The sequence below is a fragment of the Aspergillus stella-maris genome (assembly GCF_047715825.1).
Source record: "Aspergillus stella-maris strain CBS 113639 unplaced genomic scaffold BDV14scaffold_29, whole genome shotgun sequence".
In the NCBI taxonomy this organism is placed as follows: domain Eukaryota; kingdom Fungi; phylum Ascomycota; class Eurotiomycetes; order Eurotiales; family Aspergillaceae; genus Aspergillus; species Aspergillus stella-maris.
In genome coordinates, this window is record NW_027396823.1 from 1 (window position 1) to 23,622 (window position 23,622).

Consider the following 23,622-nt stretch of genomic DNA (forward strand, 5'->3'; position numbering starts at 1 on the left):
CCGCCTAGCTAAGATAACTCTACCTGACTAATGTATGACTAAGCGAGGTCGACCCTAGGGGCAGGCGGTAACGGGTGGCAGTATGCTCCGACACATGATCAAAGTCATCTGACAGAATATCACGTGACATACCCACGTGACATCGCACCGAAACCGGCCAGGCTGGTCAGCCCTCCAAGGCTGCTTAGTCAGTGTCCAAAAAAAGAACAGCGCCCATCGCAGACTAAAGACCAGAGTCCTCCAGAGCCTGGACCTTCTCCATCACCTCGACGGAACCATGGATGTGTTACTTATGATGGGCCGTTCTGCCTTGTCAAAAACCCGCTGAGGTGGCCGCCCGGGATTCTTCAGGGGGAGTGATCCTCCAGCGACGACTGGTGCGGTACGGCGTCAGATGGTAGGCTGATGTAGACTGATGCTCAGGGCTCATTTGTTTGCTAATTGCTAGAGGTCAGCCACGCTAGCGGTGGATGCCGCGGTAAGGTGCTGATGCTGCGGCTGTGCGTTAACGTTTGACTTTGAGCAGCTCGTCGGCTCGACGTTGCATCGAATTATAACGCTGTCACCTTCTTTGGTGCTGTGGTTGGTCTCAGCTGCGAATTTTTTCGGCGGACAATTGGCCAGCAGATCGCATGCTGGGACTCGGTTGGAGGCGACTATGGAGAGAGTGGTCCAACCTCAAAATGAAGATCTCCCAGCAGACCACGCACGCGCCAGGGACCAGTGAACGTCTCCAAATAGATTAACTGGCTCACTGGCTGGTGGCTGCCTTTCTGCAGCGGGACATTTTCTCGCCTGCGGTAGTCGGAAGGAAATTGGGGTTGAAGGGTTACCTACCCTAGTAGTTACTAGGGATTGTACCTAGGACTAGCAGTGTCTGGAACGCCCGTTCCAGAACCAGGGCAGGGCAGGACCGAGTAAGGCAGACGACTCACTCTAAGGCCTCCAGAGTCTCAGACTCAACTTAGGGTAGGCCCCTAGCAAGGTCTGGATCCACGGGTCTTGACGCTGCTACTGGGAGCTGTAAATACGTACCTGTCAATCTTGAATCGCAGAATGGAACGGTGAGAGTGCCATAGACCATCAGGTACATAATAAGAGTCGAAATAAGAACCAAGCCGGAGTAGGGAGATACTCTATAATAGTTCCTTGTGCAGTGGTGGTCAATCTCCAGAGTGACGCTTTGGTTCTCTCGCTGGGCTCCATCCACCTGGACTCTCCATTCTCTCCCCTCCACCCACCGCTCTATCCACTTCTGGTCTCTTGAATGTTATTCTCTCTCTCCCATCCTCTGCGTCTGCTTGCCAACTCCGACCAAATCATCCTTCACCAAACCCTGTTCCGTGCCAGAATCGAGGGGGCCAAACTCCCTGTCAGCCTGGGGTGACTACTTGCAATTGACTGGCTGGGCTTGCCTCGTGCTGCTCGACCTTTCACCCTTTCTTACTCTCCCTTTCCCCCTCTCATCCACCACCAACCAGTCCGCCATCTCGACCTCGCCCAGTTCATTTTCCCTCCTGTGTTCTTTAACTTCACCCTCCGTTGCCTACTACTGCATCGTACCGAAATTCACTCGACCCTGACTTTGCCCCGTGTCCGATTTGTCGACTATAATCTCACGTTCGCCACGCTGGGCTGCCGCGGCCTGCGCACTATTCGACCCCAAGCTCCCGTGCTATTTTCGGATCATCGTCATCGCAGGCCCGGAACTCACAGCGCGTCGGCGGCGTCAGTGACGAAATAGCTTGCCAGCTGGAGCCTCTATCTTAACCCCCATCTTTGATCGCATCACGACTCCCCCTGCTCTCCGTCATATTCTATTCAAAATGGTAACCGGAAAGCCGCACGAGCCGTTTCAATCGCTTCCGCCAACAGCGCCTCAGCGCGATCTCTCCCCCGCCTCTCCCCCGTCGAAACGAGACCTTACAACTTGGTGGAGGCAATTCAAGAGGAACTCTAGGAAAGAGGAGTCGAAAGGTACGTGTGGAGGCAAATTGTTTGATTCCAAACCGGCGCTTTGAGGCGATACCATTGCGACCAACTGGCCAGTCTCGTGGAGAAACCAGCGATGGTCGCAATGCTTCTCCTTTGCATTTGCGACTTGGCCCGTTGTCTCGCGTCCGCCGCGCTTTCGTTCTTGCATCTGAGCCTTGTGCTGACATAGCGACAGAAAAAACACAGGGTATCTTCGGCGTACCGCTCAAAGTTAGCATCAAGTACGCCAACGTTGCCATCTCCCTCACGAACGACAATGGCGAAAGTTTCATCTATGGTTACGTGCCTATAGTGGTCGCAAAATGCGGTGTGTTTCTGAAGGAGAAAGGTAAGAACGTGGTTGCCCGGGGTCATACGGTCGGTGCTGACAGTTATGCTCAATAGCGACCGACGTCGAGGGTATCTTCCGTCTGAACGGGTCGGCGAAGCGCATAAAGGATTTACAGGAGGTTTTTGACTCGCCGGAGCGATATGGAAAAGGTCTGGACTGGACTGGGTATACTGTGCATGATGCCGCGAACGTTCTGCGACGTTACTTGAACCAACTGCCGGAGCCCATTGTTCCGTTGGAGTTTTACGAACGATTCAGAGAACCCCTTCGCAAGTTTCAGTCGCAGGCCCACGAAAAGGAGACAACCCAAGAATCGGAGGCTACTGAACATGCCAACGCCGTCGCAAACTACCAGCAGCTGATCCGCGAGCTTCCTCCGTTGAACAAGCAGCTTCTGCTCTACATTCTCGATTTGCTGGCGGTTTTCGCCTCAAAGTCCGATCAAAACAGGATGAACTCTGCCAACCTGTCTGCTATCTTCCAACCCGGACTGATCTCGCATCCGCAGCATGATATGTCGCCAGATGAGTACAAACTGAGTCAAGATGTTTTGATCTTTTTGATCGAAAACCAGGACCACTTCCTGGTCGGCATGAACGGTACAGCCGCTGATGAGCAGACTGTGAAGGAAGTCGAATCTGGCGGTATCCGCCCACCTACTTCCCAGTCAAACGTCCGTCGCTCTGTGTCCGGTGCCAGCGGTGGTGCTGAGAGCTTCAAGAGATCACTACGGAGGAATGTTTCCGTATCGTCAAAGAATTCTCGCGCCTCTAATAACATTTCTAATCCTGCCACTCCCACCTCTTTGGGCGGTGTTGGAGTGCACAGGAGTAACACACTACCTTCCAAGATGTCACCGGCAGCGAGATATAGTCGAGCCACCGAGTCCACAAATGTAACCACTCCCGGGACATCAACACAGCAGTCTCGATCCTCAAGCCGCACGCCCCCATCTACTGGAAACGGTGTGCCACCTCCGAGCGAGCCTACGAAACCCCAGGGTACACCTGGAATGGTATATATCCATTCTTCCACCCACGGGCCGATGCCAAAGAAATCTGTCGACATCGAGCGCGAGAGGCCACAAAACATTATCCTGCCACCCCCTTCATCATCACCACCACCTGCCGTTGTTACACCAACAAAAGATCGCAAACTGTCAAACTTCTTCACAAAATCTCCGCCACCAGGAGACTCAAAAGATGCGCGGCAACCGAACCGGTTGAAGAAGAAGCGGATTCCAGGAAGCGCAAACGAGAGCGCGCAAAGCTCTGCCGTCTCGCTTCAAGGGGCAATCTCTGAGCACTCATCACAGGTACCGCCACGATCGGAATCTGCGCATGATGACGGAGGTTCTACCCCAAGGCCGCTCAACAACGTCAACCCTGAGGAAGCAGATCCCCACCGGATAGGACGGTCAGAGAAGCGGACGGGATCAGAAAGTGGGCCGGCAGCGGATGCCTTACGGCCTCACGGTTCGCGGACTCCCTCCATGAATTCGCGAGGATCGTTCACAGACTACTCTGATGTTGACCACGGCGATGAAGCGTCCCGCGCGGAACGAAGAGAGCACCGTCGAAGCTGGCGGTTCCACCGATCATCGGGCAAGCGAAGCAACGAACACATCGGACTTGGCTTGGGATCCCCACCTCTTACAGCGTCAAGCCCTGGAGCGGACCGCAGCACGAGTTCTGTCGGAAGCTGGCATCAAGCGAGCAAAAGCTCACCGTCCGATCTGCAACAGTTTGCAAATGACCCTACTTATCAGCCGCTAAGCTTGGACGCCGAAGTTCACAACAGTGGTGCTTCCAAGGACGCCCCGCCCTCTGAGCCCGAGAAGCGAAGTCTCTTTGGCAAGTTCAAGGCCAAGGTTGCGCAGGTGCGAGATGAAATCCGAGACTCATCTGACAGGGATCGGACCAGGAGTCCTGTGAACTCGGATGAGGGCAAATCGGTTTCGAGCCAGAACTTGTCGCTTCCGGGCAGGGACAACCCCAGTCCACGGCCAGCTCCTATTGACGTGAGCCGAGAGCCGAAAGAGGTACAGGTATCGACACCTGTTTCTCCTCTCCCAAGCACCGGGTTACCCCCAGCTATTCCTGAAGAGCCTCACTCCCCCGACAGCCCCGTGTCACCAGTCAATCTCGCTGAACAGCCAGCGGCAAAGGCGGATGAGAAGACTGATGGCAAGGTAGCTGAGACAACCGTTGACCCAGAGGTGACGCCGACAGAAGCCACGCAAGGCCCTGCAGCTGAAACCAAAAAAGCGGCGGCAACTGAGTAGCCTGTACCCGCCACACAGCAGTAAAAGAACCAGCTCTACATCCTTGAGAGGATTTTGGATACTCACTTTGGCTGAGAAGCACATACCCCATGACAGATGGCTGGGTCGTGATTCCTTTTTTCTTTGTCGTTATCTACGGACTTGGTTTTCCGGGATGGCAATTTTCTTTGTATTCCCTTGGATGAGGCGTGGACTGTATGCTTAACTTTGGCTTCATGTTTTAGTGACCTGTTCCATACCCCTTCCCCTGATGCTCGTTATGGCTCACGAATGATGTATTCTTGCCTTTTCTCTGTGATTCGCTGTCGCTATCTCAAATCATTATGACTGAATCTTCAAAACATATCTTGTTCTCTAGCTGTAATTGTACAAAAGTACTCTAGAGGGCAGCGAGCTACGAGCTAACCTCGGCAGAAAGACAAGATCGACACCTGAGGCACCAAGTCACCCCCACGAAACAAACCAAGCAAACACTCACAATAATTTCCAGCTCCGTCGCATCTCCGGACCTTCCACCAACATCCGTTCATCACCGGCATACGAACAAGGAAGAACAGCCACACCAAGGGCGCACCGCGCCTTTCCCCCCTATTTCACCCTCAATTCATACTCAACTCCCCACGCACCAGCTCAACCACCAACAATGGCCTCCCCCACCCCCTCAACAAGAGCTTTGTCTCCCCCGACCCCGAGATCCAAGTCCGCGTCTGCTTCTACTACACCGGCGACAGCACCGGCACCACCGACCCCTCAGGGCCCCATCTCCGTCCTCCCCTCTCAATTCGCGCAGATTTACTCACTCACTCACCCCGCGCTGCTCCTCTCCTTTGTCGCGTACAAATTTCCCGCTGTGATTGAGAACCCGGTCACTGAGCTCCTGAATGCTATTCCCTACCTTGTCGGGTTACAGGTTGTGTATGTCATGGGTTGTTTGCCGCCGACGGGGGGCGAGAAGGAATCCGTTGGCTCAGAAAAGAAGACGTCGGCGGGCGCAGGAGGACCAAGACGCCGCGGGAAGTCTACAGCGGGAGGCGCGAACTGGTCGTCGAATTTGGTCTTTGTCGTTTGGAAACTTACTGTACGCCTCTCCCACCCCCCTCCCCCTCAATTATCTACAGAAGCTAACATTAATGATAATGAAAAGCCCGCCCTCCTTTCCCTAACCCTAACAGCCCTCCTCGCAACACCAATCCTAACAATACTCCTCATCCTCTTCGGCGCCCCCTTCACAACGCACCACGTCCTGACCATCCTGTGCGCAAGCCACATGGCGCTTCTTTCGGCCTTCCCTCTAATCTACGTACACGGCGTCGACGGCTCCGTCTGGAAGGAGATTTGGGGCGCGAATAGACCGTTCGATGCGCTTTGGGGTGGAGCGTTGGGAACGTGCTTAGGGGCTTGGTTCGGGGCTGTGCCTATTCCTTTGGATTGGTGAGTACACTGTATCTTCTCGGTATTGTCTATTCGTGGTATATTTGGATGGTGTGCTAATGACGTGTTTGTGGCAGGGACCGTCCATGGCAGGCATACCCGATTACGATTCTGACGGGTGCGTACCTCGGTTTTTGTGCGGGGATGTTGCTTGGGCGTGTGAAGGGTGTTTATGGGAAGAGGATTGATTTCGTGCCTCAGTCTGCGAAGGAGGAGATTGCCAAGGAGGAGAGCGAGCATGCTAAGGCTGAATAGTCCATCAATGACCAGAGGGCATACACTTACTCTCCGGGCGTACTAGCTAGCAGCTTGCTCAGCAGGATGGACTCTGGTGTTACATTGCGTTGCATTTTCATGGGTGCGCTGTTGTTTTTCTCGCTTCGCTTCTTTGCCGGGCTGCCTTTCTCTGCCCACTGTTTTCAGGGCTTTCAGGCTTGCCTTCCCTTGGATTGTATTACTTACTGCTTACTCGCTTCTTCTGTCTGTATCTATATAACTGTAATTTCTTTCATATATACCAAATATCAATAAACTCATTTTAGAAGTGTATATATTCTGGATATATTCTAAGAGTGAGCGTTAATATAATAGGACCCGGCCTATGCAATATGTACTAGAACGGAAAGGCAGTGGTATACAGAGCGATAAAACGAAACCAAACAACGCTATGGGGAATCAATCAGTCAAATCAAAAGCAGATAAGATCAAATCAAATCAAGCCAGGTCAACAAAAATATTACCAAACGCTCATGGATATGGAGAGTCAAACAAAGAGAAGAGCGGAATGGTATCTCAATCATCAAGGAGCGAAATTGGGAGTCTAGATAGATTGCGGAGTGAAATGTCATCATGAAAAGAGAAAGGATGTGCAGATGATGAGTCGGTTTAAGGTAGGTCAAGCAGGTTAGATCATGTTGGCAACCTCGACCCGCCTTGTAGAGGGCCAAGGTCGGAACCTCTCATCCTTAGCCGGGACACTCGGGCTCGCATTGACATTGACTGTCCTTGGGGTCTCAGATACACGACTGTAATCCGAGTCCGAATCGCTCTTGTACCGCGACAAAGAGGTGATCTTCTCCTCGGCCACAAGCTGCGTCTGCGTTTGGCGCGGGGAGCTACCGGGTGATGAGTCGTCGGGCCTTAGGCGCAGGTACTCCTGGGACTCGAAGCTGCGGATGGGGTACATTGTTCCCGTGCCGATGCCGACTGAGTCGCGCGCCATAAGGTTCAGGCGTTCAATGTCCTCGCGCATGCCGGAGACTTGTTGCTCGAGGTTTCGACGGGCGGTTTGCTCGCGGCGAAGGAGCATGACGAGGGCGCTGTATTGTTGGACGGAGATAGCGCCGGAGTCGCTGTTTAGAGAGACCATTGAGGGGGCTTGGAGGGCGCGGGCCCGGTGGATGTCGCTGATGCTGGGCTTGATGGTGCTTGTGCTTAGGGGACGCTCGGCGGTTGTGGATGGGATAGGAGGTTGTTCTTCTGCGGGGGAGCTGTTGTGGCTTGATGGTGGGGAATGGTTGCCAGAAGATTTCTGGCGTTTGTGGCGGCGGGATGTGCTGTGTGAGGGTTTTTGGTTCGGGGAATCTGCGGGCGTTTCTGCGCGGCCGCTCTGCATCCGCGCAATCGCAAACTCGAGGTCAATGAGTTTGACTTCTAGCGTAGTGAGGCGCTGTTCCAGAGAGGCGTTGTCGTCGGTCTGCATGGAGCTGATGAGCTCTCCGACATTTGGGGGGAGACTTGGTGGTAGACTGGGATGTGGGCTGGGTTCGTCTTCTGGCTCGTCCGCCTCGAAAACGGATAATTCTGAGTCTGCAGAGGGTTTGGAAGCGCTGGCAACGGTGGACCGGGTTGGCGGTCGCGTTGACAGTTCGCTATCAGAGGCGACACCGTAAGCTGTGGAGGCGACGTAGTCCGACTCTACGCTACGCCGCCGCTTCCATTGTATTGGTGACATGCGGTGCTCGTGTGCTAACGCACGCAAAGCGCCAGCACTCCGCGAGCGCCGCTCTGTGTTGCGCATCTGACGTCGTCGTACCTCATCCGGGTCACTTTTTGCATGTGGGCTGAGCTTCCTATTGCTCGGCCTCTTCCCCGGATGCAGAACCTCCTCCAGTGCATGCCGTGAGCCATCGTCGGAAAAGATCAGACTAGGTAAAGTCGCCCGTCTTTGGCGGGGTTCGGTGTCGAGCTGTTTCAAGACAACATCCAAGGTTGTTAATGTCTCGGGTACTGGCCGAGGCGGACTCGCCCTTCTAGGCGGACTTTCTCTCGACGGGCGTGGAGACTTTTGCTTCTCATTGCCTCGCAGTGCATTTGTGCTACCGTAGTTGAAGTCGGAGATTTCGTCCATGTCGCTTCGGCTCCGCCTGTTCCGCGTGAAGATCTTCCTCATCACAGTCTTTAACGTACTCCCAGTCCGGCGGTGACCTGGGCTCCCGGTGATCGAAGTGAAATTTTGGGGATATGGTAGCCGCGGTAGCCCACCTTGGGGTCGGCGAGTTGCTACCACGAGCTCTTTGGAGCTCATTGGAGGTAGAGCGGTGTCGTATGCCTCATCTGCTATGACAGAAGATGGCGCAGAATTATCCCGTTGAAGGCGAGGGTTCCGGAGGGAGCTACTTCTGCCAATTGGTTTGGACATGGTCGATGTTGGAATGAGTGATGTGGATCAGTGAGGTAATCGAGCAATCGAGGTCATGCGTGCATCGGAGTCGACAAGTAAAGAGTATAAAGTATGATAACGAACGTATCAAATCGGCCCAGGCCGACAGGCGACAGCTTTGGCGTGTGCAGGACAAACAAAGAAGAAGTTATGCATGAAAGAAGTGCAAGCGAGCGTTAAAGAAGAGAGTTGGGGTATATGAGCTCTGCTCGGCGGGATGAGGTAGAGTCGCAGCAAGAGTACCTGGGATTGGTGGGCTAAAAGTAGGACCAAACAGGGGTCAGACAGACGATCCGAGGGCCTTTGAGGGGTAGGTTTCTTACCTTGGCAAAAGCGGCTCCAGGTATATGTCGAGGTAGATATAGAAGATTGGCGGATGAGTTGTACAAGACACTCGTAAGCAGCGCGGGTGCGGCACGGCCAGCAAGATTTAACGAAAGTGAGGATAGAGAACGAAGAGGCGACTAAGCGCGATCATAGGTCTGAAGAAGAAGCAGAGAGAGCGGCAGGGAGTGCTCGTCCGACAGGCCGAAGCGAGGCAGACTGGGATTAGGAAGAGACAGAGGGCGGAAGCAGCCACAGCAGCAGCAGCAGACGAGATGCAGTCACGGCCGGCAAATATCAGAGGAAAAAGAAAAGACAGACGGGAGCAGTGGAGCTTATCGGACGGGGCGAGACACAGCGAGAACTCATGTCAGGCAGAGAGTGGTGGATGCTGAATCGCGGCGCATTGCCGGCGGAAACGGGCGTTTGAGATATGGGGGAGGTGGGCCAATGGTCAGGAACATGAACAGACGATTCAGTTTAGTATCTCGGTAATAAAAAAAAAAAAAAAAAAAAAAAAAAAGACAGAAAGAAGAAGAAGAAGCTATAGCGATGCAGCAACACAAAGAGACGACAGGAGCAGGGGCGGCAGCATGGTTGAAGTCAGGAGACGAAGGGAAATTAGAGGTGGTGAGAGCGAGGCGAGAGAGTCAGTGAGAAGATGCTAAGATGGGCCAAGATAGGTTACTCTGCCTGTTTCGCATCTCTAACAGCGCTAACCCATTTTAGTCCGCTATAGCCAGCTGTCAGATTGACCGCTTCAACTTCTAGAACTTCTAAGGATCAGGAAGATGATCATGAAAAAGCAATGTGACCTGCACAAGGATCAGTTACTTGCTCTGTTTCCAAGTTCCAGCAGCTCGGAGTCGGTGCCTAAATTGTACTGACATGGAAAATGGTGTCTGATCATGTTTACTCTTCAGAATCCTATTCCTCAGACTACAGGTTCATCCCCAGAGCTCTACGGGCAGTGCCGACATTCCAGGATCATTGCGGGCCGGTTTGTGCTACTTTGTACGCTCATTAGCAAGGTGAAGAAGATCTACGTTACCCAAGTTAGATTACCTGTTCGCACAGGGCTAGATAGTGTATCGACAGAAGCTCGCATGCAAAAAGATGCACCTTATGACGATGGATAATTTTCTTGTTCTCGCACTCAGATGCTCAATATTCAGAGCCCAGACTCGCGAGTCGAGACATCAACTAGCAGGACCACCTTGGCACCTGCAATCAAAGTCAGCCCTTCAGCCCCGGGCAACATGGTCCGAAGTGGAGCCCATCGCCAGCAAACAAGACGCACGGTTCCTGCTCCACCAGCTTGCTATCGTGGTGTTCTGGAACAGGCTCCAGTGCGCTGCAGATGCCGGATGCCAGATGACGGCATGCTCCATCTGCCATATGGCGTGTACAGAGTATCGGGCTCCACCATTGTTTCGTCGTCGCTGTCACTGTTCCAGGATAACAGCATCGGTCAGGGCATTTCAAAGCGAGGTCAATCATTTCTTCCAGCTTTCAAGCATTTGCTTCTGAATTGCTGAATATGGTTGGTTCCACGAGTTCCATGGTTCCCAGTGAACTTTGAAGACATTTGTCAGCTTTGGGCGCATGAAACACACCGTTGGGAACCTTGGGGTCCGTTTCAGGGCGATCATCACGTTTCCGGCCCCGTGAAAACTAACATTAGCAGCGCCGTCAATCTTCCTTTTTCAAGCTGTCGAACAAAGCCACTTCCATGGTCTATCCATGTCAGACAAGGCCTCGGCGCATCGCCACGAGCGGCGGTGCTGTCGGCCTGTGCCGTGGCTTCCCGAAACAGCAAGAGCTTTTGGTCGCGGAATCCAGCTACTGTAACCCCGCGTCTCCGCAATCATCGTCTACTTCATCCTCTATGGACATCCCGAGTCGCGAGTCGCGACTCTCATCGAGGTGTCACTTTGAAACATCTTCCCCGAGTCCGGTCCGTGACCCGGTCGATGGCTTCGGAGCACAGGCACAGTTCGTCGTCCTGAGACGGGATCCCCAAGCTTCAAGCAATGAAGACATCGCCAAAGGTCAAGTGGGGGTCGCAAGCTCATGTGAGAACCAGGCGACATGACTCAGATATCGGGAGTTTATCTGGATAAAGCATCTCGGCGCCGATCGGCCGGCGCCTAACATCTTCAGACAAAGGGCCGTATACTCGTATTACTCTGACTGCATACTCGTCTACAGCCCGTTTTTAGGCTTCCATGCATGCAAGCGGACAATTTAGACTTCCGACTGAGCCGAGCGTGAAGCGCGCTTAGAGCAGCTCCCCAGCGTCGGGGTAGCGCAGATCCGAATGCTCTTCGAGATGGGCCATCCAGTGTTTGAGAAATCCGCTACCTCTGTCAAATCGGGAAATGTTAGCGAGTCTTTATACTTTGTCCAGGGTCTCGACAGGGTTCAACCATGTTCTCGGGTCATCACAAAGGGTTGCTTACTTGCTTATGGTCTCGGAGTCGCCGCAGATGCAAAGATGACGCTTTGGGCGTGTCATGGCCACTATACCGCGTTAGAGAACTGATGACAGAGCAAATTTCGGGAGGGTGTACCATTCAATCGCCGTTTCTCTCCAAGAAAGCCTACCTCGTGTTCGCTGTTACTGCGGACGAGGCTTACCACGACGGCCTCCTTCTCACGGCCCTGAAACCCATCGACACTGCCAAGTTCCAGACCGGGATACTTCTCTCGGAGCATTTGCGAGAGCACGGCCAGCTGGCCGTTGTATGGAGTGATGACAGCAATGTCTTCTGGCCTCACTCCGGCCTCCACTAGATTGTCTACGTGCCTGGCAACAACCATTGCCTCCATATCGTTGCTCTTACTCTCGCCAAGCAGCTTTTCTTTCTTGGCCATGTCCTCGTCTTCGACCTTCTCCGGGAAATCGCCGCCTTGTGTATCCCAGAATACCACGGGCTCTTTTGTATCATCAGTCTCTTGCATTTCATATGGCAGGTCCTTCAGAAGCCGAGCCTTGACATTATCGGCGGCGACAAGTTTGGCCTCATACAGCTCATCTGACGGGAATCGCATGATACTCTCATGCATTCGGTACTGCGTAGTCAGCATTCGCTTGATACCCGAGCCGTGCATCGACAAGAGTCGGTCAAACAGCGTCGTTTCCAGAGAGAAGTCCCCAGTGTCATTCTTTTCGCCGTTTTGGCCTTTGCCTGTTTCCTTCGGCTTCTCTATTGACTTGACGGTAGGCGGTAGTTGCAGATGGTCACCAGCAAGCACCACCTTTGGTGCGTGTAGTAGCGAAATCCAGCACTGAGCTTCTAGAGCCTGGCTTGCTTCGTCGATAATGACCACGTCAAACTTTTGGTTTCTTAGCTGATATCCTCCTGCTCCATGCAATGTCGCAAGGACAACGCTGCTTCCGCGGACGAGATTGTCCACGCATTTCGACTCCCGCTCGCGGAACTCCTTGCGCAATTCCTTCAGATCCTGATAGATTGCACGCTTCTCCCTGCCAAATCTCGTCTTCCGGATGCTCGCTACCTTGTCGTCAATCTCCTTTCGCACATCTCTCACGATATCAGCGGCCTCAGATGTCTGAGTCAATACTTCCAGCGAGTGATCGAGTACTGAGGGTAGTAAGCGGGCTGGGTGTCCGATGCGCACCACTGGAATCTTCTTAGGGGCTAATCTTTCCACAATGTTGTCGACTGAGATGTTTGATGGCCCGCACACCAGCACTCGCAGATTCCTCTTCACCATTTGAGTAATCAGCTCGATCAAGGTATGTGTTTTGCCGGTCCCAGGAGGACCATGAATCAAGGCAATATCTCTCGAGGCTAAGGCGAACCGAATAGCCTCCTTCTGTGAGTCGTTCAGTGTAGGGTCCAGGAACTCAACTGGCCCTTCGGCATCATAGTCCGGTGGTAGTGGTGTCGTATGTCCAAAGGCCACTCTTAGGAAATGCGTATAATCCGACTCCGTCATCTTCTCCATCTTCTCCATGGTTTGTCGCATCCTATAACTCAGTCAGCTCTGTAACATCTTCTTGACCCAGGTTCTGACTGCCATGGGTACATACCTTCGGTAGGTCACATCATTCGCAAGCTTGACACTGCAACTAAGTCAGTATAGCACCCCATACTCCCCTTCTTTTTTTCTCCCCTCCCAATAGAAAAGAAGAGAGACCACGAAGAAAAACATACAACCAAAGCTTCTTCCCCCACAACTCCTCAACAATCTCCTCATCCTCATCCTTCGCACGCCCCCCACCACCACCACTCTGGCCAAACGCAACCCAAACACTACTCTCGCCAACGCGGGTAACAACACCCTCAGCGCCCTTCCCATCCTTCCCAACCCCCTTGCCATCCTTCTCTTTCTCCTTATCCTTCGACGAAGTCTTCTCCTTCTTCCCCGACCCACCAATCTCACTAACCCTCACAACATCCCCAACCCTAATCCCATGCGCACCCAATTTCGGCTTCCCGTCACCTTTACCATTCGCTTCGTCTCCTCCCTCGTTACTACCCTTCTCCTTCTTACTCGATGTAATTGCGGCATCGGCTGCGAATTCACCTACAATTCGTCCCCCCAGTCCAGTTCTACACTGCGAGAGGATTAACCCCGTTAGTGCGTGCCCTGTTGCCTGGAGTGTTCGGCGCGTCGAAGGGGACGCGGAAGCTGTTGATGCAAGAGAGGAAGAGGAGACTTCAGCTGCGTGTTCCGCTAGTAGAAGTGTCTGCTGGCATTGCGCGAAGTGGGATATGGAGATTTCTTTTGGCGGTTGTGAGGGGGGCATGGTGGCGGGGTTAATCTGGTTGTTTGGTCGGTCGGTCGGTATGCGTATGGTTGTTCGAGAATTTCTTGATTGGGGTTTGTTTGCAGAGAATGTAGGGTCCTTTTATTCGTCGGTGTCAGGTATGCAGTATCGTGGTAGGTGAGCTTAGAGAAAAAGGCCGTTGTTGATCTTCGACAGATCTTTGATTGAAGCTCGGAGCTCATGCGGGGAGATTGCAAGAGCTCGAAAATAAGGTACGGCGCCACCGGCGCTGGTGACCTCTTTGGCGTATAGTGCTTAGTCATGTTTTCTTATGCTAGGGCTAAGCAGTTATGCATTTCGGACGTTGAGACGGACGTAACAAACTTTTATCGTGGAAAAGGCTTGATTAATATCATTTGGGTTGTGAATGGATACCAAGTATATGGAATATCAAGGTTCTAGAAGTCAATGGCTGTTCATTTGGCTTCAGCGTCACTGTCTCCGTGGTTATATATTTTGAGTCTGACGGACGGGAAAAGTCTAGTTGAACCCGAGGCTTTCCGCCGAGCATCAAACGCCCGGAGTCACTAGTTTCTGAGGTGTTTTCATTGCGCTGCTGGGAGGCAGACACTCTTACTTCGTTCATAGACAAGTCATACAGAAAAGCATTGAGTCAGAAGCAACAGCAATATCATTTGGTAAGTTCATACTGAAGGTTGACCGAGCCGACGAAATTGTGAATAGCAACCCTATTTCGTGGAATGAGAGCATGCAATCTATCTCATATGCCGTAATCAAATGATGCCTAATGATCCAGGCAAGTGATCTAGGGAAACATCGTCAGAAGTCGTAAAATATTAAGGTGATAATCGAGTATAGTGTCTGTGAACACATCGAAGCTGAAAGGAGATCTAGAACAGATCCGCCAGAGAGAGCAGGCTACCTGTTAACGCCAATTTCAATAAATAATGACGAGGCGATTTGATCGCTACCGCCCGGAAGAAGGTTGATTCATGTCAATCTTCTTCAACAGCGGTAATCCTGCCAAGGACAGAATTTTCCAACTCCTCTTCAAACGAGGGGTCATCAGCCAAGGACACATGAAAATCACGTAAGCCTTGTAGTTCAGCCGTGAATGTCGTGAGCATCCGGCGCAAGTACTTGTTTCGGTAAACAATCGAGCCTCTCGTTCCAGGATCAACAATGGTTAGAGATAGACGCGACAAGTCAAAGTGCTCTCGAATAAAGCGGCGTAGGACGGACCATGATAGGAGTATCGAATCCTCCGTCCTAGGGTGTCGAAGATACAATCTGTAGTTCATAGGGAATTTGAACGATAGGTGACGAATCTGCATGAAGGAGTGCGTCGGAATGGAGTTGAGGAAGCGCATGATTGCTTCTGGATCGTCATCGATGAATCTGAAATGGTTCTCCAGGAAGAAGATACGACGGCACTCAGCATAGAATTGGCGATTGACGAGGAAATAAGGCAACGGCGAGGAGAAGCAGCTGCAGCTGGTTGAAAATGCAGTTTGGCGAGTTCCGCAGAAGCAGGTTGAGCCCACAGGAGAGCAAGTGCCACAACAAGCAAGAGGAGAATGTGTTGTTCGCCGGGATTTCCGATCCAAGAATCCCACCATGCCCGTATCACGATCCGACGCAGGTAGATATGGGTCAGAATGTTGGGTCAAAACATGTTCGAGGATCATGGACTGAATCTCAGGGGGTAGCTTCGCAAAACGGAAAGGGGATCTGCCCTCATCTTCGCTGAGACTACTAGTCAATCTCCTGGTGGCTTGCTTCATTACAGGCCGAATCTCATCGTACTCTTGGTCGCCGAAGTGAAAGGCACATTGAGCGAGTATTGGAAACGGGTCCATGTTGGACATGAGTCTACTCGCAACGTCAGGATCTTTAACCTTGGCTTTCAAGCTAAAGTATTTCAGAGCGGGCATCCTCTCTGGGGCTCTTTCACAAAAATCTGACCATACGGACCAGACGGTGCGGTGGACTCCGCGAGTGTTTTTGAGGTACCGATCCTGCCCACCTAGGAGGATATGGAGGCGTTTGAGGTGCAAAAGTCCCCATCCCAGTTTCATGGAAAAGTACTTGTACTCCTGTCGGCCGATCAAAGAGACAGCTATCCGATTGTGACCGAAGAAAAGGGCCCCGAGTTCCTCGCGAACGGCATGGGAAGCGAGGAACACATCGACCGGCAGCGCAGGATGGTCACAGGTCCCATTGAAGAGAGACATCCACTTCGCTGTCCACGTCGGCCGTGCCAGGCGTACAGGGGCACCGCTGCTGCACAACCCGCGGTCGTGCTTAGCACGGTATTTCTCACTGACAAAATTGATGAGGCAGGGTCGAAGCAGGCCGGCATACTCTAGAATACGTCTCTGCACAGCTTTTGGTAGATCGAGAAAGGTGGTTTGCTGGCGAGTGCCTCTCGGCACCTCTTCTATCTCTTCATTTTCCATAGACTGACTGGTGTGTTCATGGTCGGCATCCAATTGATCGTTTTCGGATTGTGTCTCATCGAACACCGACCAGACGACGTCATCTTCGAACTCGCAAATGTCGGTTTCCATCGAATCCTAGAAAGAACCAGAGGACAGACAGATTAGCTTAGCACGTCACAGGCGGAGGACGCGAAGGAAGGAGCATCCTACAGGTGATGGCAATGGATCCGAAGCTGACGATGGCAGGCGAGCAGTCCTCAGAGAGGGAGGTAGAAGACGGAGAAGGTAGCTAGAGATAGAGGATGGGAAAACCGATCGTGTAGCAGAAGTCATGGATGGAGGGGCAGACAGGAGAGGACGCTTCTGGCGAAGAGGAGGGAAAATTGAGGAAGCGTGAAGGATGCAATCACCGGGTTGAGGAAGACTGAGGGAATAACTACGGGAAACACCAAAACAACCTCAGAGACTAAGCGACCGAGAACTCGCTCATCCATTTTTGCATAAACCTACAGGCGCATGCTAGTGCTCTCTATGAACATAGACTGCGGCAACAACATCGACTCTGCGCCGCTTCCTTCTTTGAGGGTCTCGACTCACGCCTCCCGGAGACATAGATAGGCCTTTGATTCACGCCATCTTGCACAGCACACAAATGAAAGCTCAAGATCATAATTCTGCCTCAACCTTGATGGTGGCTTCGACTTCAGTCACAACTTCCTCCTTCTTTGTCAAGGCTTTTATATTCTTGGGAGCCATGCCTTTGATTTCACTTTTGCACAGCTTCGTTCCTGCAAGGTCGCAGTCACCACATCTCCTTCCCACTGGTAAGCAGACTGTTTGTCCCAGTCCTACCAGCAGTTTATTGATCTCGTGCCATTTGTCTTTTGGTAGCCACGATTCCAACGCCATGCGAGTCTCTTCCGGTGTTTTCGTCTTGTGCCAACCCCATAAGTTGGTGATGCGATGAACATGAACATCAACTCCGATACCTTCATGCTTTCCCCACGCTGCGCTCATACACAAGAATGCCATCTTCGGACCGACCCCAGGCAGCTTCATCAGCTCGACGGGAGTGGAAGGAATGTCCGAATCGTACTGGTCGCGGATAATCTCAGCTGTCTTTTTGATATATTTGGTTTTGTTGTTGTGAAAGCCCACGGCACCAATAATCGTATTGAGGTTCTCTGGAGAGACAGCCAAGATGTTTTCCAGATTCAGCGTGCTGTCACGGGTAGGCTGAGGCCATGGTCCGCCTTCTTCCACTTCTTGTTTAACAGCCGGGGCATCATCCCGAGGCGTCATATTTGCTTCCTGCTTGGTATCTGGAGGAGACCCGTCCCCTAGCTCAGTGTGAAGTCGCTGCATCGCCACGGCGGTGACAGTGTCTTTTGTTTGAGAGGACAACATTAGTGCAATCAGTGTCTGGAAGCGCCTGTCGCGAGGAGATGACGCGCGCCAGTATAGCTCTGCACACCCCATTGTGTCCACGGGGGCAGTCGGGTTGGCTTCGCGCATCTTCTTGACAATCGAATACATTGACTCCCAATTTGAAGGAGGTTCCACAGTATGTGAGCCATCCTCGCTCTTGATCTTCCGCACAGGCATACGCCGTGATTTGGTGATATTCTCCGGTTTTCCAGGTCTCTGAACCTTCTTCTCAGGTGTCTTCAGTGGCGAAACTTTGGTCACCGCGGAAGCAGTCTCCGTCTTCGTTCTGCGCCGCTTGGCCGGGGGCTCCAGAATATCCTCAATGTCGACAGTGTCGACAGAGGAGAGAGAAGAACTGTCATCTTCTACTTTAAGAGAGTCTGCTTCAACATCCAATCCGCCATCGTATGCAAATCCCTTGAGAAAGCCTGAACTGGCAGTGCTGCGCGTTTGGCGACGCGCAGGGGGCGACAGGGCTTGCAGGACCTTGGCCGTTTCTTTTGAAGCACGCGATGTGCGCATGTTTTGAGTAGTTGTGGAAAGTATCTGAGGAACCTCTCTAGGGAGATTCACATAAATGGAGATGGAATAGAAGCCCGGTATTGATCGACTAAAATTTAGGGGGGCGAATGAAGAATCCAGGCTTACACATGGTTCAGTCGGGCCCAACCGCGGGAGCTCCGGAGAATGACCCACCGCGCTTTAAGCCTCGGTCTCTTCAGGCCGATGCTCTCGACAACTGCACCTCCATCTTCGCCCAGCCACCAACCCTCCACGATACCTGCATACCTCTGAACGACTCACGAACTTACGATACTATACAAGCGCAGCAAATATATTGATAGACTAGATAACATCACTGGTCCTATTCCACATTCTTCGCCATGCCACCTCCCCAAAACACAACGCAGCGCCTCCTCCGCGAACTAAAAGAGTACACCAACTCCCCGAACGAAGCTCTCCTCCACCTCGGCCCCATAAACGAAGATGACCTCTTCCACTGGGAAGCAGTCCTAAAAGGCGTCAAAGGGACGCCCTACGAAGGCAAGCCCGACCAACCACACAACCCCACGATCACTCCAGCCGCGACCTCCGCATTCCATTCCAACCCTGCCACCGAGAACCCCTCACTAACCCCCTCTTCTCATAAACAGACGGCCTCTGGTCCCTCTCCATATCAATCCCCCCGTCCTACCCACTAAGCCCACCAACAATTCGCTTCACAACCCGAATCTCCCATCCCAACATCTCCTTCAGCACCGGCGAGATTTGCCTCACGCTCCTTACAACCGAGCACTGGAGCCCCGTATACACGATCAGCACGACGCTCACGGCGATTCACCAGCTCTTGACGGATCCGAGCCCCGATAGCCCGTTGAATGTCGATATTGCGAATTTGTTACGCGATGGCGATATTCCGGCTTGGGAGAGTATTGTGAAGTATTATACTACGGAGGAGAGGTGGAAGGGGAGGGTTTGAGGTAGGGGATTTGAGATATAAATGAAGGGGAGGTATATAATGAGCTATGAATTGACTGGTGGATGCGATGCGACGGGTTCCGATTGAGGCGCGGTTGGAAAGGCACAGTACAGGATGTGCCTGAGGAGGGATGGGGTTTGGGGAGTTGATCGAGTGAACCTTACGGCTGCCGGGTACGGCATTGATATATATCCCAGGCTATCAATTATGTGATTGATGATATAAATATTTCGATTGCGATTGGGCTTTGTCTATATCGTGCATATTCTTAATAGCAAGTTATAGTCGTTGCTGCGACATCATATTACACGCGAGACACTACAACTTATATCTATAGATGTGACATTTGCAGAACGAATGGTGATTATCCTGTATTATTATCCTATAAACGCAATATCAAATACCCCGCGCGGAGTCTCAAAATCCCACTTTTACCTTTACCAATGAGTCAACGCAGTCTATCCAGGGCAGTCCAGTCCAGTATGCAAAAGAGGGTATCGGGTGAGGCCGTGACGGCATAATCGAGCCGGGAAACAACAAGCAGTAATGTCATAACGTATGCGATGGATAGATAGATAGATAGATAGATGGAAAACAGCGGATAAAATATTTGGTATAACGCCGGTGATGCAATGCAAGGAATGGCTGAACCGAATGCAAGTCAAGTCAAGGTGAAGGAATGGCAGTGGGCGGTCTGTATAGGGCCCATGGGTATAGTTGTATGTGTGTAGTATGTTCGTAAGGAGTGTCGTTGGACTGGAGGAATAGACGCTGAGACTGCGGTTCTCAAGACAAATATGGGATGATTAGATGACGGCAACAGCGAAAGCGGCACCGCCCATCATAGCGAGCAGCTCCCGAGCATAGACAGAGGAAGCACCGTTCGTCTGCAGACCCGGTTCAGGACCGGTGCCGGTGCTGTCCTCGTCTGAGGATGTTTGAGAGGGGCGAACGACTTCGGTAGCGGTGACGGTGACGAGCTCGCCCTCGGCGTTGGTGGATGTGCTTGTGAAGGTTGATGTGACGGAGGTTTCGGATGAAGATGAGGAGGTTGTTGTGGTGGTGGAGCTGGGCTCTTCGGTGGAGGTGGTTGATTCTGTAGAGGTAGTGGATTCTGTGGAGGTGGGTGTTGCGGAGGATGTTGTTGTTGTAGTTGTGATCTCGGTAGTTTCAGTGGTGGTTGTTGTTGTTTCGGTGGGTGTTTCGGTGGAGGTAGGGGTATCTGAGGAAGTCTCAGTGGGTTCCTCGGTAGTTGAAGAAGACGAAGAAGAAGAGGAGGATGAGGAAGAAGAAGAGGAAGTGGTAGAAGTACCAGTACTTGTATCATCAGACGATGTGCTCGTCGGCTCATCAGAGGTACTTGTCTCAGTGGGCGTATCCGTCGACGTGGGCTCAGAGGTGGATGTAGGCTCGGAGGTGGTGGTCTCGCTGCTGGTCTCGCTGCTGGTCTCCGCATCGGAAGTAGACGTCGTCGTCTCAGTCTCGGTGTCCGTTGTCGTAGGGACGTCGGTCACTGTGTCACTAGGCCCGGGGGAGCTGTCCTCCTGTCTGCGGACAAAGCTGAGGCCATTCTTGATGGCGAAGTCGCGGTCCTCCAGGCTCGCGCGGGCAGTGCGGAGCTTCTCAATCAAGCTGTGGACGGACGCTCTGTCGACATGCTCGACGTGCTCGACCACTTCGCGGACTTCAATCTTGGAGATCGTGCCACGCTCGAATCTGCGCTCTGGTGCTGGGGCAGCGACTGTGGATGTTGCGAGTAAGGAGACACAAAGGAGCTGGACTAGGCGGTTCATGATTGCCATTGTGGAGGGAAGTAAGGTGGTGAGGAGTTGTGATCGGCTTGCCGGTTGGGAGATGGCAAGATGGCAAGATGGCGAGGTGAGAGATGCGGAAGGAGGTTGAGACGAGAGAAGCGAGGATTATTGGAGAATTGGAGAGGACAAAGACAGATAAAGAGAAGAGAGCTAAAGAGCAAAAATCAGGATCGATAAGGCCCGGTCAAACCAAAACAAGAAATCGGTTTGCCTGACGTTGGGTAGTGGATGGATTTTGGACATAAACTCCACTCCTGAGTCGCCGCTGCTGCAAGTCGGTAGTCCAATATTTATCCACAGCGGAAACAAGCTCAAGAAATCTGATACGTGAGAAAGAGTCAGAAATTCAGGGAGATCAGTCAATGGCAGTCAGCAAGGCTTTAAAGAAAATCGGCCCAGTGGTCAGGCAAAAAAGCCGGGAAGCTGGAGGGCGGAAGAAGCGCGATGAGTGGCCGAAAGCGAAGTGGTGGACTCCGACCCGGGCGGTGCTCTCGCCTCAAGGCCTCCTAAGCTTCGGTTCACCTTCACAGCTTCTTCTGATTTGTCTTTCGCTTGCATATAGTAACTCCGTAAACAGGCGGGGTGAACTGTCTAGTCTACTCAGACTATTTCTGTTTGGAATGCTCACTCGTATCATGAATCCTTCTGGAAGCATGCCATTCCCTTTACCAGTGATGACAGCAGAATGTGCTAATCATTGGGTGGCGAAGATATGAATACGAGAAATCACTCTTCTTTCCTATCTGAGTTGACTCTCCGATGGCTCCGCGCAGTGCAAAAATAGCTGGGTTAGACTTTGATGTTCCAAGGACATGACGCAGTAACTGGATCTCTTCCATGGATGGGTCGCTGCAGTTCCTGGCTGCCAGGGACCGCCAAGTTTCTCAGCCAGTGAACTTGGACGCATGAATCTCTTCCGGTCCAGTCCATCTAAACTCATCATTCAGCATCCAGACCACACAACTTCACTATCAACACTTAGCAGCTCCTGAAGATCGCAAGCTGGATCTTGGAGATCCGGAAATCGAACAGCGACAACCCGGCAACGCTTGTCCGCATCCGGCTGACCCAGTTTTATTTTTGGTACGGGAGGCGCAGACGTCAACTTTCATTGGCCGCGACTCAGCATCAACGGACTAGTCTGGAATCGGCCTAGTCCGTCCAGCACCCAATGCAACATGCAAACACCCTGATGGAAGTGAAACACGTCCACACAGGCGATGCTTATCCCGTCGAAGATGTCATGTCTAATTTGAGACCACCAATCTTGCTTGCCGACTGGAGCTACGGCATTTGTACCTCCTGTGGATGTTTAACGTCATTTGCTGTCCCTTGCTCATAGCCGATGCTCCACTGCGGTTTAGTTTGAGTCATGAGCAAACCACTCCCAGTCTACCACAGTGTTTGAAACCAGCTACTGATGTTGACTTCAACCACGGAATTGATCCAATCAGGAGAGTTTCTTGGATTGATGATTGCTGATAAGTATGTGCTGAGATAACGTTCGCCGAATAAAGATATCCACCTGGTCAACAAACACCCATAGGATGCCTCGGCCAAAGCCAGGCTACAAATACTTTGACATCGACTGAATGGTCACCAGTTTTAACGGTGTTCAAACACTCCAACCCACTCACCCCAACCAGCGACCTTCCCGGTGATCTCTCGCTTGATCTCCTGAACAGTAGCAGGGCTGCTCATCCGATCCGTATCAATCGAGTCGTTCAACGCGATGAGTTCAAAGAAGTAGCGATGGGGACCGTCGCCGAAGTATGGAGTAGGCGGGACATAGACGGTGTCCTGTCTGTTCTTTCCGTATTTGAATCCACCGCGAAGCATATACGGTTCCCAGCTTTTTTTGTTGATCCGGAAGTCAGGGTGCTGCACACCCGTCTTGTCGCGTGAGATGCGGAAGTATATGCCGTGAATGATAGACTCGGGGATCGGCGCGTCTGGGTCCTCGCTGATCAGAACGTATTCCACGGTATCGTCTGTTGGGGCGGGCCAGGCCAGGGCTGGGATGAGGCCGGCGCCTTCTGAGGTGTGATCATTGTCAATGTAGGTACCCGAGGCACCGAGCTCGGGGCATTCGACTGCTATCGTAGGGAAGGGATGGTCGTTGAATGCGGCGGAGCTGGTGAAGAGCTTAGCGTGCCTCCAGGCATGGGCACCAGCGATGAGTAGAAGACAGGCAACGGCGTAGTGGCAACGCATCTGCAGGACTATAGGTTAGAAATGCTCATACCAATAGTTGTTTCACTGACTGTGAGTTATAGGTATATTTCTTCGCAGTAGATAAAGCTTGACGTCGAGACGCGAAAACGAATGAAGGGACGAGGCGACGAAGATGTAACAGATTATCTTGCCCGGTCCGGCAACCATTTGAGGTCGTGATGAGGTCTGATGAGAAGGAGCGATGAAGTCTCATCTGGCCTCCAGACACGAGGAAGGCACGCGCGAACGGGATAGAATCGACCTGCAGCCGTTAACCCCGAATCTGCGCAGCACAACAACGCCATCGACTCTTCTCTTAAACCCGAGCATCAAGGGTCTGGAACGCCTAAGACGTGCATACCAAGCAACGAAGGGACACCGTTATAAACTCCAGGTATGTGGTATATTGCTTAAGAATTACTATTACACTTCAGGGCTTACGGCCCCTGATTACAG

At 52.3% G+C, this 23,622-nt stretch overlaps 10 protein-coding genes across 10 annotated transcripts; 4 read left to right on the forward strand and 6 right to left on the reverse strand.

Annotated features, from left to right (window-relative positions):
• Window positions 1-1,826: 1,826 nt before the first annotated feature.
• On the forward strand, window positions 1,827-4,610 carry BDV14DRAFT_200376 (putative Rho GTPase activator (Sac7); the record flags this gene model as incomplete). The annotated part of the gene is made up of 3 exons (XM_073773499.1): window positions 1,827-1,977; window positions 2,171-2,323; window positions 2,380-4,610. The coding sequence occupies 3 exons, from the start codon at window positions 1,827-1,829 to the stop codon at window positions 4,608-4,610; spliced, it is 2,535 nt and encodes an 844-aa protein (XP_073627797.1).
• A 498-nt stretch (window positions 4,611-5,108) lies between these two features.
• On the forward strand, window positions 5,109-6,591 carry BDV14DRAFT_173778 (PIG-F family protein). Its single transcript, XM_073768793.1, has 3 exons — window positions 5,109-5,688; window positions 5,755-6,041; window positions 6,119-6,591. Exons 1-3 carry the CDS (start codon window positions 5,254-5,256, stop codon window positions 6,294-6,296), a joined length of 900 nt encoding a protein of 299 aa, XP_073627798.1. The 5' UTR covers window positions 5,109-5,253; the 3' UTR covers window positions 6,297-6,591.
• Window positions 6,592-6,595: 4 nt separating this feature from the next.
• On the reverse strand, window positions 6,596-7,887 carry BDV14DRAFT_173779 (uncharacterized protein; the record flags this gene model as incomplete). Its single annotated transcript, XM_073768794.1, has 1 exon — window positions 6,596-7,887. A coding segment is annotated over exon 1 (793 nt), but the record flags the coding sequence as incomplete, so codon positions are not given.
• Window positions 7,888-11,215: 3,328 nt separating this feature from the next.
• BDV14DRAFT_63114 (putative DNA helicase) lies at window positions 11,216-13,999 on the reverse strand. Its single transcript, XM_073777180.1, has 5 exons — window positions 13,212-13,999; window positions 13,088-13,120; window positions 11,601-13,024; window positions 11,490-11,550; window positions 11,216-11,393 (listed from the first exon to the last, which is right to left on the reverse strand). Exons 1-5 carry the CDS (start codon window positions 13,805-13,807, stop codon window positions 11,309-11,311), a joined length of 2,199 nt encoding a protein of 732 aa, XP_073627800.1. The 5' UTR covers window positions 13,808-13,999; the 3' UTR covers window positions 11,216-11,308.
• A 785-nt stretch (window positions 14,000-14,784) lies between these two features.
• On the reverse strand, window positions 14,785-16,359 carry BDV14DRAFT_200380 (uncharacterized protein; the record flags this gene model as incomplete). The annotated part of the gene is made up of 1 exon (XM_073773500.1): window positions 14,785-16,359. The coding sequence occupies one exon, from the start codon at window positions 16,357-16,359 to the stop codon at window positions 14,785-14,787; it is 1,575 nt and encodes a 524-aa protein (XP_073627801.1).
• A 91-nt stretch (window positions 16,360-16,450) lies between these two features.
• BDV14DRAFT_173787 (endonuclease III domain-containing protein) lies at window positions 16,451-18,294 on the reverse strand. Its single transcript, XM_073768795.1, has one exon. It carries the CDS (start codon window positions 18,178-18,180, stop codon window positions 16,897-16,899), a length of 1,284 nt encoding a protein of 427 aa, XP_073627802.1. The 5' UTR covers window positions 18,181-18,294; the 3' UTR covers window positions 16,451-16,896.
• Window positions 18,295-18,412: 118 nt separating this feature from the next.
• On the forward strand, window positions 18,413-19,447 carry pex4 (putative ubiquitin conjugating enzyme (UbcJ)). The gene is made up of 2 exons (XM_073777181.1): window positions 18,413-18,702; window positions 18,813-19,447. Exons 1-2 carry the CDS (start codon window positions 18,543-18,545, stop codon window positions 19,136-19,138), a joined length of 486 nt encoding a protein of 161 aa, XP_073627803.1. The 5' UTR covers window positions 18,413-18,542; the 3' UTR covers window positions 19,139-19,447.
• Window positions 19,448-19,477: 30 nt separating this feature from the next.
• BDV14DRAFT_173790 (putative GPI anchored cell wall protein (Dan4)) lies at window positions 19,478-21,291 on the reverse strand. The gene is made up of 2 exons (XM_073768796.1): window positions 20,451-21,291; window positions 19,478-20,360 (listed from the first exon to the last, which is right to left on the reverse strand). Exons 1-2 carry the CDS (start codon window positions 20,938-20,940, stop codon window positions 19,945-19,947), a joined length of 906 nt encoding a protein of 301 aa, XP_073627804.1. The 5' UTR covers window positions 20,941-21,291; the 3' UTR covers window positions 19,478-19,944.
• On the forward strand, window positions 21,292-21,734 carry BDV14DRAFT_173791 (uncharacterized protein). Its single transcript, XM_073768797.1, has one exon. The coding sequence runs from the start codon at window positions 21,315-21,317 to the stop codon at window positions 21,666-21,668; it is 354 nt and encodes a 117-aa protein (XP_073627805.1). The 5' UTR covers window positions 21,292-21,314; the 3' UTR covers window positions 21,669-21,734.
• Window positions 21,735-22,495: 761 nt separating this feature from the next.
• On the reverse strand, window positions 22,496-23,560 carry BDV14DRAFT_63170 (YbhB/YbcL family Raf kinase inhibitor-like protein). The gene is made up of 2 exons (XM_073777182.1): window positions 23,217-23,560; window positions 22,496-23,166 (listed from the first exon to the last, which is right to left on the reverse strand). Exon 2 carries the CDS (start codon window positions 23,164-23,166, stop codon window positions 22,558-22,560), a length of 609 nt encoding a protein of 202 aa, XP_073627806.1. The 5' UTR covers window positions 23,217-23,560; the 3' UTR covers window positions 22,496-22,557.
• Between the last annotated feature and the right edge of the window lie 62 nt (window positions 23,561-23,622).